The sequence below is a fragment of the Elgaria multicarinata genome, chromosome 3 (genome assembly GCF_023053635.1).
Source record: "Elgaria multicarinata webbii isolate HBS135686 ecotype San Diego chromosome 3, rElgMul1.1.pri, whole genome shotgun sequence".
NCBI classification, from domain to species: domain Eukaryota; kingdom Metazoa; phylum Chordata; class Lepidosauria; order Squamata; family Anguidae; genus Elgaria; species Elgaria multicarinata.
In genome coordinates this window covers 19,776,515-19,792,000 of record NC_086173.1, presented here as the reverse complement: position 1 = coordinate 19,792,000, position 15,486 = coordinate 19,776,515, and the positions used below count along the sequence as shown (strand labels likewise).

General features: G+C 50.3%; 1 protein-coding gene across 1 annotated transcript in view; it reads left to right on the top strand.

Annotated features, from left to right (window-relative positions):
- Positions 1-15,055, top strand: part of USP11 (ubiquitin specific peptidase 11) — a 38,180-nt gene extending 23,125 nt beyond the window's left edge. Inside the window, exons 11-21 of the mRNA XM_063119530.1 lie at positions 563-646; positions 769-863; positions 2,236-2,442; positions 3,002-3,155; positions 3,311-3,656; positions 5,664-5,734; positions 5,894-6,006; positions 6,773-6,922; positions 8,946-9,061; positions 10,647-10,735; positions 13,568-15,055. Of these exons, the coding sequence (XP_062975600.1) occupies positions 563-646; positions 769-863; positions 2,236-2,442; positions 3,002-3,155; positions 3,311-3,656; positions 5,664-5,734; positions 5,894-6,006; positions 6,773-6,922; positions 8,946-9,061; positions 10,647-10,735; positions 13,568-13,738 (1,596 nt within the window). The 3' untranslated portion in view covers positions 13,739-15,055. The remainder of the gene's footprint in view (positions 1-562; positions 647-768; positions 864-2,235; positions 2,443-3,001; positions 3,156-3,310; positions 3,657-5,663; positions 5,735-5,893; positions 6,007-6,772; positions 6,923-8,945; positions 9,062-10,646; positions 10,736-13,567) is intronic.
- The last annotated feature ends 431 nt before the right edge of the window (positions 15,056-15,486 follow it).

The window sequence follows — 15,486 nt, the reverse complement described above, 5'->3', positions numbered from 1 at the left end:
CTAAGGGAAGTGGGAAACCACCAGCAGAAGAAAGTATGAGATTTTGGAATCAGGAATGAGATCCCGAGGTGGGGGGTGCACTTATATGTTAAGTTTGATTATGTTATGTAGTTATGATATTATGTATTCAACATCTATTCAACATTTATGTAGTATGTTGTTGTTGTTTTTATTAATTGTAGTCAACATTTATTCAACATGTATGTTGTTGTTTTGTATGGTAATGATGTAGATTTAATTAATGTGAAAAGCAATAAAAAATTAAAAAACAACAACCCATAGATTTAACCATGTTGAATAAAGCAAAAAGCTTTATTCGCTGTGGGTAAAGCCATGGTTTAAGGTGTCTTCTGAACAGGGCCACTGACAGTGTCTGGCTGTGGGCTGGGGATATACAGGGCGAGAGGCTTGAGAGAGGCATATAAGATTGCCCCCCTCAGCTGGAGAAGGATCCCATATCCTAGAAGCTTGGCTTGGGCTTGGTTTTTTTACTTTGTTTCAAGTCGACTCTACTCGTCATTTCAACTTCCCCCCCCCTCCCCTGGTTTTTGTTTCTTCACAGCATAGACTGATTGTCCCCAAAGCTGGGAAAGTGCTGGACCTCTGCCGCACCCTGTCCAGGCACACGGGGGTGCCTCCCGAACGGGTGAGTTTTGTGGGAGAGGGGCGGAGGGCTTGCCTGCCCATGGTCTGACCCCACGGACTGTGGGAGCGTCTCCTGTTTCTGTAGTGGCTGTGTGTATGTGCATGTGTCTTTCTCCCTTCCAGATGATGGTGGCGGATGTGTTCAGCCACCGCTTCTACAAGATCTACCAGATGGAAGAATCCCTCAGTTGCATCTTGGATCGGGATGACATCTTCATGTGAGTCTGGGAACAGGCGACTGCCGTAGAGGGGTAGAGCAGGGGTGTTCAACCCCAGGCTGATGGGCCAAATCCGGCCATCGGGGAGTTCAGCAGAAGGACCTACCCCCTTCCATGGCCCCACCCCTTCTCCTAGACAGGGATAGTTTGGCCACGGTGGTACAGGCATTAGTAACCTCAAGACTGGATTACTGCAATGCGCTCTATGTGGGGCTGCCCTTAAAGCTGCTCCGGAAGCTGGAGCTAGTGTAGAACACTGCAGCCCGGCTGTTGTCTGGAGCTGCCCCTTTCCAGCATGTAACTCCTCTGCTGAGGGAACTGCACTGGCTGCCTATTCGCTACTGGGCCAGGTTTAAGGTTCTTGTACTTGTGTACAAAGCACTAAACAATTTGGGACCAGGATACCTGAGAGAGCGCCTTCTCCCTTACCAACTTGCCACTGAGGTCACTGAGGTCATCCGAGGGCTGCTCCTGGTGGTTCCACATGGACCCATCCTCCGACTGGAGTCCACCAGGGGAAAAGCCTTCAGCATGGTGGCCCCCCTCCTGTGGAATTCCCTGCCTCTGGAGGTCAGGCAGGTGCCAACTTTGTATCCCTTTCGGCTCCTCCTGAAAATGTCGTTCCAGGAAACCCTCCCTTAATGACCAGCCGTGGTTTTATTTTCACTTTGTTCCTTTAAAAAATGTACTTTGAATATGTTTTGATTTGGTTTTTATTCTATTTTATTTTGTCCACTGCTCCGACATTTTGAACGGGGAGCGGTATATAAGTATTGTAAATTAATAATAAATAAACCACCAGCCGTTTGGTTTCCCCATGTTGGCACAGTTTTTTCCCCATTCTAAAAGCTTGCAACACCTCTCCTTAGTTGCAGGTAGTAAGAGCTTTAGGCTACAATATCCTGGTTTTTTGGACCTGCCTCCTTCTCGCCTTGAGTCCCCCTGCCCACCCCTGAGGGTGTTTCCGGAATTATACTTGGGCTGTCGGGCTGAAAGGGTCTCGATCCTCCTGGGGCAGAGTAACGAGTCTCCTGGGAAGGGCCTGAGCTTGGAGCCTTGGGGCTCCGGCACCCCTTCCCTGAGGGAGTTTGACCAGCTCCGGGAGTCGTCTTTTCAGTGCCCAAGTCAAGATGTCCTCATTCAGCCTGGCCCTTTCGTGGATGTTCTTTCTGCTTGTGATATTCTGGTGCCGGCTGTCCCTCAGTATTGTGTTTTTTGTTTGTTTTCTGTCCAGTGATTTGTGTTGTTTTTATAGCATCGTATCTGTAAGCCTGGAATCTGTTTGGTCTGCTCCAGACCTTTTGTTGACGCAAGGAATTCGACCCCCCCCCCCCCCGTCCCCTGCTCAGCATGTCTCTCCTTCCTCCTCCAGATACGAGGTGTCTGTGTCCACGCTGGAAGACCCGGCCACAGCAGACGCCGTGGTGCTGCCCGTGTACCTTCGGGAGCGCACCCAGGGCCGGGAGTACAGTGACACCTACTACGGGGTGGTGCTCTTTGGCCACCCGCTCCTGGTGTCGGTGCCGCGGGACCAGCTCTCCTGGGACGCCCTCTACCAGCTCCTGCTGCATCGGCTCTCGTGAGTAACGTGTTTCGCTGCGGCTTCTGCCCCCTCGTCTCAGGCTGCCCTTTCCCCTCCAGCGCAGCGAGATCACTGCTGCGCTTGGCAGCCTGGCTGGCTGGGCAAAGTGCAGGATACCCGGACGATCAGCAGACTGACAAAGGGTTATTCCCATCCCCCCATCCCATCAATGGCATGCTATAGAGGATTAGGGACGTTTGGTTTGCCTGGTAGGTGAGGAACCCTGCGCATGCTCAGAAGCACTTACCCCCAATTGCCAGAACTTAAAAACACACACACACACACCAACGAACGTAACAATCTTTGGAGGTGAGTCATGCCTGAACCAAAAACTTGGCCAGGTCTTTTAATTTTTTACACAAATTTAATTTTGCCATCACCACCCCGCGCTCCTGGCCACGTGATGGCGAGAGTCACCATGCTGCGAACTCTCCCTGTAAATTGTAGCTCTCCCTTTTCATCGTATTGATGTCCCAGCGGGGAGGTGCTTCCCTCCTATCATTTTCAGTCGAAGGATGTGACCTCCCTCCCTCTCTCTCTCTCTCTCTCTCTCCAGCCGCTACGTGACACGGCCAGACTCCGAGGAAGAGGAGGATCCAAGCGAGGAGGAGGACGAGGAGGAGGAGGACCTCTACAATAAGAGGCCCAACGGGCTGAGTGAAGGTGAGTACATGAGAGCATTAGACGAACTTTGCCGAATCTGGCCAAGGGTCCATCTGCTCCAGCGTTCTGTTCGCACAGCGTCCAGCCAGCTCCTTTGGAAGTAAGGTTGGTGAGAGAGCAGAGTGCCAACTGTGTGCTTGTGGGGTAATAAGGCTTTCTCTTCCGTTTCTGCCTGCCCTCTTTCCCCCGACACGTAGGGGAGGAGGAGGAGGAGGAGGAGGAGGAGGAAGAAACGACGCCGGCAGAAGCCTCCACCAGCCAGGAGCCCAGCAAAGAGGTGGAGGAGAACCCCTCAGACGCATCGGCGGGAGAGGACGGGGCTGGGGTGGAGGGCAGGCCCAGCCCCAACCCCTCTCCCCCCCGGCCAGCCCAACCTCCCCGGACTCCCTGTTCCAGCCCCAGCCCCCCCACAGCCAACCAGGCCAAGCGCAAATGCTGCCTGCCCCAGAAACGGCGGAAACTGCTCTTCACCCTCCAGCCTGTCAATTCGAATGGTACCAGTGATCGGATGGCTGGCCAGGACGAGGGCAGCACTGTCTCCTTCAACTGTGAGTTCCTTCTCTGTGGAGCATGGCCTTTTGATCCACATGCGCGTGTGCGCACACACACGGGGGGTAGGAAGCCCTCGTAGGGTGAGAAGAGGCTTAATGAACCTCTCCAGAGGCTGCAGAGGTGGCATTGCAAGTGGAATGCCCTCAGATGTTGGTCCCAGGGCTGCAGGAAGCAGACGCCTGGGACACCCCACCCATTCAGGGGTGTTCCAGGCCCCTCCCCTCCAAATCATAGAATAGAGTTGGAAGGGGCCTATAAGGCCATGGAGTCCAACCCCTTGCTCAGTGCAGGAATCCACCTCTGAGCATCCCTGACAGATGGCTGTCCAGCTGCTTCTTGAATGCCTCTAGGGTGGGAGAGCCCTTAACCTCCCTAGGTAACTGGTCCCATTGTCGTACTGCTCTTCAGTGCTCCTTTTTTTTAATGGCCACCAGATCAGATTTGCAGGTAGTATCTACCCCAGTGTTCCCCAAGAAGTGAACCCATCCTCACTTTTCAGTGTTCGTTTTATTACTGCACTTACATCCCACCTTTTTTCCTTTTGCAAGTAACCCAAGGCGGCATACATACTCCTCCTCTTCTCCATTTTATCCACACAACCACAACCCTGTGAGGTAGGTTAGGCTGAGAGTCTGTGGCAGGCCCAAAATCACCCAGTCTCCTGAGTCCAGCATTCTAACCACTACACCACTCTGGCTCTCTGTGTTGTAGAAGGTGGATGCAGAGACGCTGGGATGATGAACGTATCCTGGGCTCCTGTGGGGTTTTTTTTATGGTTTGTTTTTTAAAAAACCTGCAATAAAAAGTGCAGTGTGGATTAAATTTTACTAAATTGAGTACTACTTGTGTTTAGGTTTTGGCTCTATCACATGGACTTATTTATGGTGGCCCCTCAGTTGTGCCCTTAGCATCTCTGTTGGCATCTTGCTCCATGCCTGGTGCAGAGGTGGGCCTAGTGAGATCCCGGGGTGGGGGTGGGGGGCAGGAAGCCCCAGAAAGTGCCTCCAGCATTGCCCCATTGATTTATGCGACCTGAGGCATTTTCTAAGGAAGAAGACCAGGGGGACAGGTTTTTATTCTGCCTTGCTTCACATTCCGGGCCTTTAATGGCTGTATCCCTTGAGGAATTCCACACCCACCCACCGCTTCCAGTTGTATTGGCTGGGTGAGCCCTCCTCCTCCCTTTTGATTCTGTGGCTTACGTTACTTAGCGAAACTTGTTGATTGGTGTCTTTCCTATCTCTTCATAGGGGCCTGCAATGTGTGGTGGGTCTCTCTGTAGAGAGCTTTGGCTGTTGGGCAGTGCATAAATGTAATAAAAACATAAAATCAATGGAGCAGCAGAGCTAGATTTGTTCAGGGGCCTTCCAGGACCTGGGATTTTATAAATGACTCCCAATCCTTCGGCGATGCAGCCACTCTGTCACATTTAAGTGTGGGCAACTTCCAGATGTCCAGGCCCCACCCCCCATTGGACTCCCACTATAGCCCACAGGGCACACACACACCCCAGGCCAAAATTGCCAGTTCACCGACAAAACACAGCAGCAAACCACTCCGTAGCACGACAGTGGTTAAATTTACCTTGCGTCCAAGCGAAATGTAACCCTTTGGCTGCCATGGAGTGCCCAAAGGCCCAAAATTTAGCTTGGAAATGAGAGCTAAATTTGGCCCTTTGGGTGCTACAGGGCTGTTATGGATACCGGTTTTTCTTCTTTTAAAAATACTTTAGAAATATTCTGTAGGCCGACAGGGGCAACGTGTTAGCTATGGCTGCCTTTAGGGATTGAGTCCCATAGCCTCTTGTGTCAAGTGGGAGAGGAGAGTGCCGCCTGGCCCCTTGGAGTACATGCTGAGGGGGGCGGGGAATCGTATCAGAGTGACACCTCACGGCTCCCTGGCATCGGTCTGTGCCCACTGTGCTGAAGTGGCACACGCACTCCTCCTGTGGCCACGCAGTGTGGCTGCATCTCTCTAACCCCCATTTCTCCCACGTTGCACAGCCCAACCGTACGTTGCCATGGATTGGGACTCTGAAATGAAGAAGCTGTACTACAATGAGGCAGAGGCTGAGGTGAGTTTTGTGTGTGTGTGTGAGTGAGAGAAAGAGAGAGAGGCTTTTCTAGCTCCCAGCCTCTCCTCTCCTCCCTCCCTTCCTCCTTTCTGCCTTGGGTAAGAACCCGGTAGCTGACGCCCCCTCTCCCCGCCCCAAATCTGTGTGTCTCCTCCTCAGGGATATGTCAAACACGACTGCATGGGCTACACACTGAAGAAAAATCCAGTCAGGCTACAGGAGTGCATCGAGCTGTTCACCACTGTGGAGACGCTGGAGGAGGAGAACCCCTGGTGAGAGCTCTGGCCGGGCCGGGCCGCTCTTGCCACAGGCATCCCAGAAGGAAAGGAAATAGAGCCAGAGCTTAGAGAGAGAGTAGCAAAGGCACACACACACACACACACACCCTCTGAACTTCCGGTACGGCGACAAAATGCTGCGTTGGACTGGCAGCGCCATCAAGCAGATGGTGGGACTTGCACTGCCCCTGGGTGGTGCTTGGGGTTGTCCCCTGCCCCAATGGCTATGCCCACGCCTCACCTGGGAGTACCAACCAAACGGCTGTGTGTGGCATGATGGTGTGTGTGTGTGTGTGTGTGTGATGGGAGGGGGGAACCACAACAGCAAGGCCCTCCACGTAGGTTCGTACATCCGCAACATGCCTTCATGTGTAATGTGGCAGAGTTGTCTGTTCACTGGCAGTTGATGACCTAGTTCAGGGTGCAGGCTTTTCCCTGGGCAGAAGGGGCTGCAGATGGACTTGAGTCTGTTTATGCTGGCTGGAGGTGGTGGTGGTTAGGATGCCAACCCACAGCAGCAGACCATCCGGTGTTCCTCAAGGTCTCCTGATAGTTTTGCTTTGTCGTTTATTTTGAACCGCAGCATGGTTTGCTGTGTCTTGAAGAACTCTTGAGCCCCCGATCAAAATAGATCCTTCCCGTTGCCTTTCTTTTCCTCCCAATGTCCTTCTTCCCACCCCTGGGTAGCTGGCTCAGAATTCCTCCCCATGGAGGAGGAGTCTTTGACATGCCAGGCTCACACCCAGTTCCTCTCGCCCAGGTATTGCCCCACCTGCAAAAAGCACCAGTTGGCCACCAAGAAGCTGGACTTATGGTCCTTGCCGGAGATCCTGATCATTCACCTCAAGCGCTTCTCATATACCAAGTTCTCCCGGGAGAAACTCGACACCCTTGTGGAGTTCCCTATTCGGTAAGCCGGTTGACTAAAGAAAGGATGGGCAGAAGGTAGATCTCTAGATGTTTAGGACATCATCTCCCAGAAGCCCTTGCCAGTGTAGCTACTCGTCAGGAATGCTGGAAGTTGAATAATAAGAATAATACGTTTATTTCTTACTCGATTCTCTCTCTGGATCAAGCCGGGGCACAACATTAAATACAAAAATACCATAAAATACATAAAACTGATTTAAAAAATATATAAAACTGATACAATATTAAAATAACAATTGGACAATTTAAAATTAATCTGGGTAGGCCTGTTGATAGAGATCAGTCTCTATAGTTTTCTTAAACTCAGAAAGACTATTAAGCTGGTGGATCTCTCCCAGCAGGCCATTCCAGTCTGGGGGCGGCAGAAGAGAAGGTCCTCTGGGTAACAGTTGTCAGCCTAGTTTTGGTTGACTGGAGTAAACCCTTCCCAGAGGACCTGAGTGTGTGGGGCGGATTGTACGGAGGAAGGTGATCCCGCAGGTAACCTGGACCCAAACCATGTAAGGCCTTAAAGCTGCCTTCCTCAACCTGGGGCGCTCCAGATGTGTTGGACTGCATCTCCCAGAATGCCCCAGCCTGGCTGGGGAATTCTGGGAGTTGTAGTCCAACACATCTGCAGTGCCCCAGGTTGAGGAAGGCTGCCTTAAAGGTAATGGCCAACACTTTATACTTCACCCAGAACCTAATTGGCAGCCATTGGAGTGATTTTAAAGTCCAAAACATCTGGACATCTACACCCACCTCTTGAGTAAAGCATACACATGAGTAGCCCAAGAGCAAGGAGGGAAGATATATAAAATTATACCCAAACAAGACAGCCCACATACCTGGTGACGTTGCTGGTTTCTAATGCAATAGGCTGTCCCAGGTTACTATGTACTAATAAAATGGGACGGGTTCATATGTACTAGTATAGCCTAATGTACAACAAACCAGCAACGTCACCATGTACGTGGACTGTCCCGTTTTTGTTTTGGTATATCTTTATATATTTTAGTGTATAATTTTTTACTATAAATATTATTTTGTACTTTTGTTTTATAGATTAGACATTTTATTAAAGTTTATTTTAGGGTAGCTCCATTCTTACCTTCAATTATCTACAAACGCTCTAAAAACCCATTCTGCTTCTTTTGTCGAGCCTGGTTTAAGGGAAGACCTTTACTGATAATTGCAAGGAGGGGAGATGACAAGGGGGTGGTTTGTGCAGCCTCCCACTGCAGGGAATTCCTGCGAGGAGGGCACAGATGTCCTTGTTAAATGTTCAGTATTCCTGGGGCCAAAAAACTGATCCGGGGGCCTCGCCCTCCACTCAGGAAGATGTCCAGAGTTTAGCCTTTCCCACCTGTGTAGCTTCTGATCTGTTCTCATTCACAGATCTGCATCCTAGGGAGGTGGTGGGCTCTCCCACACTAGAGGCCTTCAAGAGGCAGCTGGACACAGGGATGCTTTAGGGTGGATTCCTGCATTGAGCAGGGGGTTGGACTCGATGGTCTTGTAGGCCCCTTCCAACTCTGCTATTCTATGATTCTATGATCTTCTGCCAAGCTCTTCCCTCCAGCCAGAGCACCTTCTCATTTCCTCATAACATCGCTCAAGGCATGGCAGGCCCCATGGGGACAGCTCCCAGCTAAGGCTGGCCCATGCCGCTGGGGAAGTTTGCAGAGATAGCTGCTGAAATGAAGCCCTCTGCAGAGTGCACTCTCATAGCGGTTAAAGGCCTGAGCTATGAGCAGGAACTAACTGGCCTACCTTACGGGGTGGTTGTAAGGATTACGGAGAGAACGTATATGGAACCCTTTGGGGAAGGGAGCATGAATCCTAAATGTTCGGGTTATAACTGGGGATACACTTAGAGGAGGTGGCAATCTCTGTTGCAAACATATTGGTTCCCCCAGGATGCATGGAGAACATTGTTGGGGTGGGTGGGGAAATCACCTCAGCGTCGCTTTAAAAACAGGTGCCTGGAAAAGCTCTTGAATATTGTCATTTCTATCCTGCAGGGACCTCGATTTCTCGGACGTTATCATCAAGCCATGGAAAGGCACTGACCCCATGCTGTACAAATACGACCTCATTGCTGTGTCCAACCATTATGGTGGCCTACGAGATGGGCACTGTATGTACTACTTTGGGGTCGAAGGGAACGGGGAGGTGGTGGGGCGGGGAAACTCAGGGCTGGGGAAGAATGGTTAGAAGCAAAATCTTTATGTTTTGAGGAGCCTGAATGTATCTGGTTTGTGGACCTTTGCTGCTCTCCTGATTGTACAACTTTGGCAGTTTACTCCTGGCAAGTTGGAGAGATCCTGCGAATATTTGAATTGAACTTTGTTTTATTTCTTATAATGCTGATATGATGCCCTTCAGTTAAAAACAACAGTAATCCATTATTATTATTATTATTATTATTATTATTATTATTATTATTTATTACATTTATATACTGCCCCAAAGCCTAAGCTGTCTGGACGGTTTACCAGAGTTGCAGCCTTCCTCAACCTGGGGTGCTCCAGATGTGTTGGACTACAACTCCCAGAATGCCCCAGATGCAGTCCAACACATCTGGAGCGTCCCAGGTTGAGGAAGGCTGTGCTAGGGGATAAATCGCATGTAACAACAGAACAATAAAACTCAATATTAAAATAATTGAAACCAGCAAATAATATTATTGGAATCTCTAAAACCACTGTAAAAAAAACCACCCAATGGTGACATGCTGGTAGGCCTGGTCAGTTTTTTTAAAATGTTTTGCCTGGGAAGACATCAGATTTTGTCCCAGTTGAACCTTACAATCAGAGCTGAACGGTCAAGAGCCTTCTTTCAGATCCTCACCCACCTTAATTTCAGAGGAAAGGCCTCCAGTGAAGATTGCAAAGTTAGGACAGGTTCATGTGGGCGGAGGCAGGCCTTCACTGAGGCTCATCTATGGTTTATTGTGACATGTGAATGCAGCCCTTTCCAAGAACTATGGGATGGCTTCTACTTTTGGCTTGGGTTTGGCAAAGCAGAGAGGAATGGCAGTCATGTCTCCCCACTGAAGTGGGCCCTGAGAACAGTCCAGAAATAAAATGATTTAAAGTACAATCCTCTGCATGTTTAGACAGAAAAAAGTCCTACAACTCCCAGCATTTCTCTGCCAGCCATGGGAGTTGTGGGGACTTTCTCTGTCCAGCATGCAGAGGGTCACACCTTTCACGAGGAATTTCGCAGGGGAGTAAACTACCTAAGACAGCCTTCCTCAACCTGGGGCGCTCCAGATGTGTTGGACTGCATCTCTCAGAATGCCCCAGCCCTGGCTGGGGCATTCTGGGAGTTGTAGTCCAATACATCTGGAGCGCCCCAGGTTGAGGAAGGCTGACCTAAGATGTCAGTGCCAACAAATGTTGGTTATTGGTGGACTGGTAAGGGCTGGTACCCTTCAGGAGGAGAAACACTCTGTGCAGAGTGAATACCCCCTTCCCCAGCTACTGGAAGACCTCCCCAGGCCCTTCTTGGCTTCACAGCCTTTTGAAGACACTGTCTTCATTGGCTGTTCTGCTTTTTTTTAAAAAAAGCGGATCTACATTAAGGCTAAGCAACGGGACGTAAGCACAATGCAGCACAGTGGTGGCCGTCTGGTATGCCAGCGCCCCTTCCCTTGGGTGGGCGTTAGAAGAATGTGGAGTTGCGCTTCATTGGTCTGACCGGTCTTTGGTGCCCTCTAGACACTACGTTTGCCCGGAACAAGGACAGCGGGACGTGGTTCTATTTTGACGACAGCAGTGTGTCTGCGGTGTCAAAGGCCCAGATTGAGGTGAGTAAAGCAGAGCATCCCGGGCGGGCGGCATCTTGGATGCGAATTGGGCCCACTCTTTCCTAGTCTTGCAATTCCAACCCCCCATCCCCTCTGGCTCGCATTTGGGTTGAGAGAACCTGAGTCAGGCCTCCAAAGCCAGCTGGGCTTTTTTCTTTATTGGGAGCGAGGGAAATTGGGTTATCCTACATATTTCTCCATGGGCGATGTGACACCAACCTCTGCCCTGTGTTGGGTGCCTCTTGGAGATTTTCCTGAAGGGTTCCTGGCTGGGGGGTAGGGGTTGGGGGGAGCAGCAGCCAGCCATTGAAACAGAACATCCTGCCTTGGTCTGTTTCCCTGAACTTGCCATGGACCATGACTAAGAAGCTGGGCCCCTCAAGGAAATATGGGAAGGGCAGCAGGAAGAGGTGGTGGTGGCGGCATTTTGCAGGACGTGGGCAAGAGAGTGCAGGGATGTCACGACTGGCAGACTACATGGCTTCCTGAGAATCTCAAGCCTTCATTTTTTAGAAGTTGCCAGCCTTTATGGCTGCAAAGGTGAGCTCAGAGTCTGGAAAGGTGAGCTCAGAGTCTGGAAAGGGTGGGGAAAGAAGGGGTTTCAGTGATATTTGGCAGGGGTGGATTGCAGTATATCCTTGCTCTTCCCAATAGTAGCCAAACCAGAATAAATTCTAGAAGTCTCTGATTCAGTGTTATTAAATAAATATTTCATAGAATGGTAGAGTTGGAAGGGGCCTCTAAGGCCATTGAATCCAACCCCCCTGCTTATTGCAGGAATCTATCTTAAAGCATCCCTGACAGATGGCTGTCCAGCTGCTATCTTGTCTCCCCTCAATCTTCTCTTCTCCGGGCTAAACATGCCCAGTTCTTTCAGTCTCTCTTCATAGGGCTGTTTCCAGACCCCTGATCATCCTGGTTGCCCTCCTCTGAACACGCTTCAGCTTATCTGCATCCTTCTTGAAGTGTGGTGCCCAGAACTGGACACAATACTCAAGTTGTGGCCTAACCAGGGCCGAATGGAGGGGAACCAGGACCTTGTGCGATTTGGAAGCTATGTTCCAAAGTGCTCTAGTTGTAACATTCATAGATTGCAGAATTTGGCTTGCCTGGGAACAGCAGGTTTTGTATTTATGACTCTAATGTAAAAACTAATGTGGTACATAAATCAAAAGACAGATTGCTTGGGGAACCTGCCTTCCAAATTTGCCTCCTGCCCCGGCCGTGATGCTCATGGAGCAAACATTGGTTCAAGTCATGGGCTTATGAAGAACCCCCTGCCCTGGATGTGTGACCTTGTGACTTAAGCTTCCTGAGAGCATGGTGGCGTCCGGCCCTTTCCGGTGCAGTGACGTGGGCATGGTTGAAACATTCTGGCAAAAATCTCTCCTCACAGTCGATTCGAATCTGCTTCTCACAGGCAGGAATAAACCCTGTGGCCTGGATCTGCCTTTAGGTCTTCAGCTTCCTGTAGGCAGAACTATAAATTGCTTTATTCCGAAGTTCCTTTTTAAAAAACACGTTTAAAGCTTTTAATTTCTCGTAGTTGTTACTTGCACCCTTCTTCCAATGAGCTTAGGGGTGGTGTATATGCCTGGACTGTATCACTTCAGCCTCCAAGAAGGGGATTTTCATAGCTCTGGCTGCTCCCCTACCCGACTCCTAAATATCTTCATAACCCCATGACTTGAACCAATGTTTGCGTCGAGCACACCACAACATTGACTTCTGACAGAATTCCATAGGAAGGGGGCCACCATGCTGAAGGCTCTTCTCATGGTGGACTCCAAAGTAGACCATGGGTCCAAGTGGAACCACCAGGAACATGCCTTCAGATAAACACAAGGACCCTTGTTTGCCCCAGCTGTTTCCAATTGAGCTTCCTCAAGCAAAGTACAGACAATGTTCTGGAAGTATCATGCCTCAGCTTCCCCATTCACGTGGAAATTGCTGATCCAGAGGCTCTAAAGTGGAGGAATTTTAAATTTATATGGTTTTCTGTTTCCCCTCCAAAGTATTCTTATACGCCTCTCCTCCCACTTCTATTTTCCTTTGCAATTAACTTGGAATCCTTCCCTCCTTGCTGGACGTACTGGGTGGCCTGCAGCACTGAGGCCCACCGGTAGTCCTCTACCCACAGCTTGAGAAACGCAGCTCTAATGCAAGTTGGTTTGTCTTCTTGGATAAAGTGATGTAAAACATAACTCATACTTTGAGTAGATCTATGGAAAACAGTGGGATTTAGGTTAGTCATGACTAAGAGCTTCTCTACATGCATACTTGTGATTGGCCATTTACGGAAGTTTGTGGGTCCTTTATATGACGCCTTCAGGACATCTCTCATGCTTCCCCCATGACCTTGCTTTTTTTTAAAAAAAACACGTAATGCAGTATTTAAAATATTGTGGGATGTCCTCAGTGTACAAAGCCAGCATAGCGCAAGTATTCCACCAAAAGGTGGTGCTGTTTCATTGAGCAGAATAGCATTGCTGAGAGAGGAAGTTTTCAATTCAAAATCATGTGGTCGCTATCTAAAGAAGCCAGTCATAAATGTGGAGACTCCAAAAGAAACCCCTGTAAGGCTGCGGGATTTTCCCTCTTAATGTAGAGATATCCTAAATCTGGAGCCAACACATAATGTCTGGATTCTTGGACCCTTCCTGTCTTGAATAATCTTTTCCCTGCTGAGTTGATAGTGCAGCGAGTTCCTGGGGATCGAAGTACAGCTTGGCCCCATCTTCCCCGAACTGGGCCTCGGACTCATAAGCTTTCCTTTCAGCCCTTCCATGTTAGACTGCTCCTTTTCAACTTCTCTTTTCTTTCCTCCCACAGTCTAAAGCGGCTTATGTCCTGTTCTACCAGCGCCAAGACAAAATCCGGCACCCCGTTCCCCCCGCTGCGTCCACAAGCACAGCTAGTAGCACAGATCAGGAGGACTATGGGGCCTGCTGCGATTCCCATCCCAGAGACCAAGCGAGTCGGGACTTCATGGACGTGGACTGACCGTGACCCTACCTGCCCTTCTCCATTCGTGGCAGGAGAAGGCGGGAGGGACGGAGGATGAGAGCCACGCATCTTCCTTTCCTCAGACTGAAGCTGGCGGTTGGATTCTCTGCAGTGGCCGTGGCGGTTTTCTCAGGCCTTCGAGTAGGGTTAGGGCAGGGACAGCGGACTCGAGAGATATCTGGGCCCCTGCCGTGCAGGGCCCCTTGCTTGCACGGAGCTTTCCCACTCTGAAATGAAAAGCTTGGGTCTTACCCCCCACCCCTTCCCACACGGCCAGTGTCTTGCACCAGTGTTTTCCAAGATACAAAGGTGACGGGGTGTGTGTGTGTGTTCTTCTTTCCTCTCCCGAAAGCGAGGAGCCATTCTCAGGACCAGACCTCCCGTGTGGAGGTGGGATTGCTCGGCGCATCATTCCCGCTGAGCCCTGGCATGTGCTGCCCACTTCCCCCTCTGGCATCAGGGTCGCTGGCCTTGTTCTGCTGCTCTCGATTTCAAACTCTTGCCTCTAGTTAGCTACAGCTGGCTCCTGTCCTTGGGAGGACTTTACAAAAGGTATTCATTGCTCCTCTGTGGTCTACAGCCAACTCAATACTTTCCCCACACCTTGGTCATTGTATGGGGCTAGGTAGCTGGCCCCCTCTCTCCCTCCACCTACCTCCCAAGTGCCTCCTCCTCTCAGCTCCTTCTGCCCCACCCCCAAAGCAATAACTGCAATATCATCCCACGGCGACTATCTGCTCTCACAGGCAACAGTCCCCGGCATTCTGAGCACGCATGCTCTCTCGTGTGTGTGTGTGTGTGTATGTGTAGAACAGATTCCTGCTCCTCAGATTCCTCACTGGCGATGGTGTTCGCCAACGTGCTGCTTCCGAGTCTCGCATCAAAGCCTGGGTTGGGGGAACTGAGTGACTTTCTGCCTGTGCTGTCTTACGGAGCAAGGGGGGGGGAACCTCTCCACCATGACCAGCTCTGGGGGGTTTCTTCTCGACGGCCCCAGTCCCTGAGGCTGGGGTGTGGCAGGCATCCTCCTTGCCCCAGGGAAGTATTGGAGTTCTTCCCCTCTGCCGAGTGTCTCTGCTGCCATCGCTGCTACTGCTGCTTCCAGGCTCAGGGATTGCGCTAATCTGTAAATAGGTTTCTGCGTGCAATGTGGCGGGGGGGGAGGGGGGGATACCAACGGAGGCAGTGTTGACCAAGCACGGGACACTCGCAGCCTGCAGAAGCACATAGTGTATTTTCTTACTTAAAGAGGTTGGGAAGAAAATTCTTTCACTTGACTCTAGGGGCTTTTTTTTCTTTTGAAGTGTTTTTTTTTTTTTTTTTTTTTTTTGCAGAAGAAAATATTTTTGGCATGTGGTAAAACTTGTACATAAAGTAACTTCTTTTAAATTGCATGTGGACTCTTTCTTTTCCCTTCTGGGAAACGCCCTCTACTCTAGGGGTGGGTGAGACTCCCTCTGCCCGAGGGCCAAATTAAGTCCGAGGGCTGTGTTCTAGTGGTGGGGAGGGGCCAAAGGCAAAGAGACCACAATAGCTGTGTATTTCAGTTCAAAGCTCTTACTGCCGGTAAGCTCTTACTCCTCTCCATGAGGAGAGGCGTTTCAACCATTTAAGAAGGGGGTGGGGTGGACCATGCAAATCACCAAATGATTGGCAGTCAGGAAAGGGCGTGTGGCCATAAGGCTGAGGACAGTAGAAAATTACCAGCTCTTTTCCAGCAGGCCATATAGCTCAAAGATTTCCTC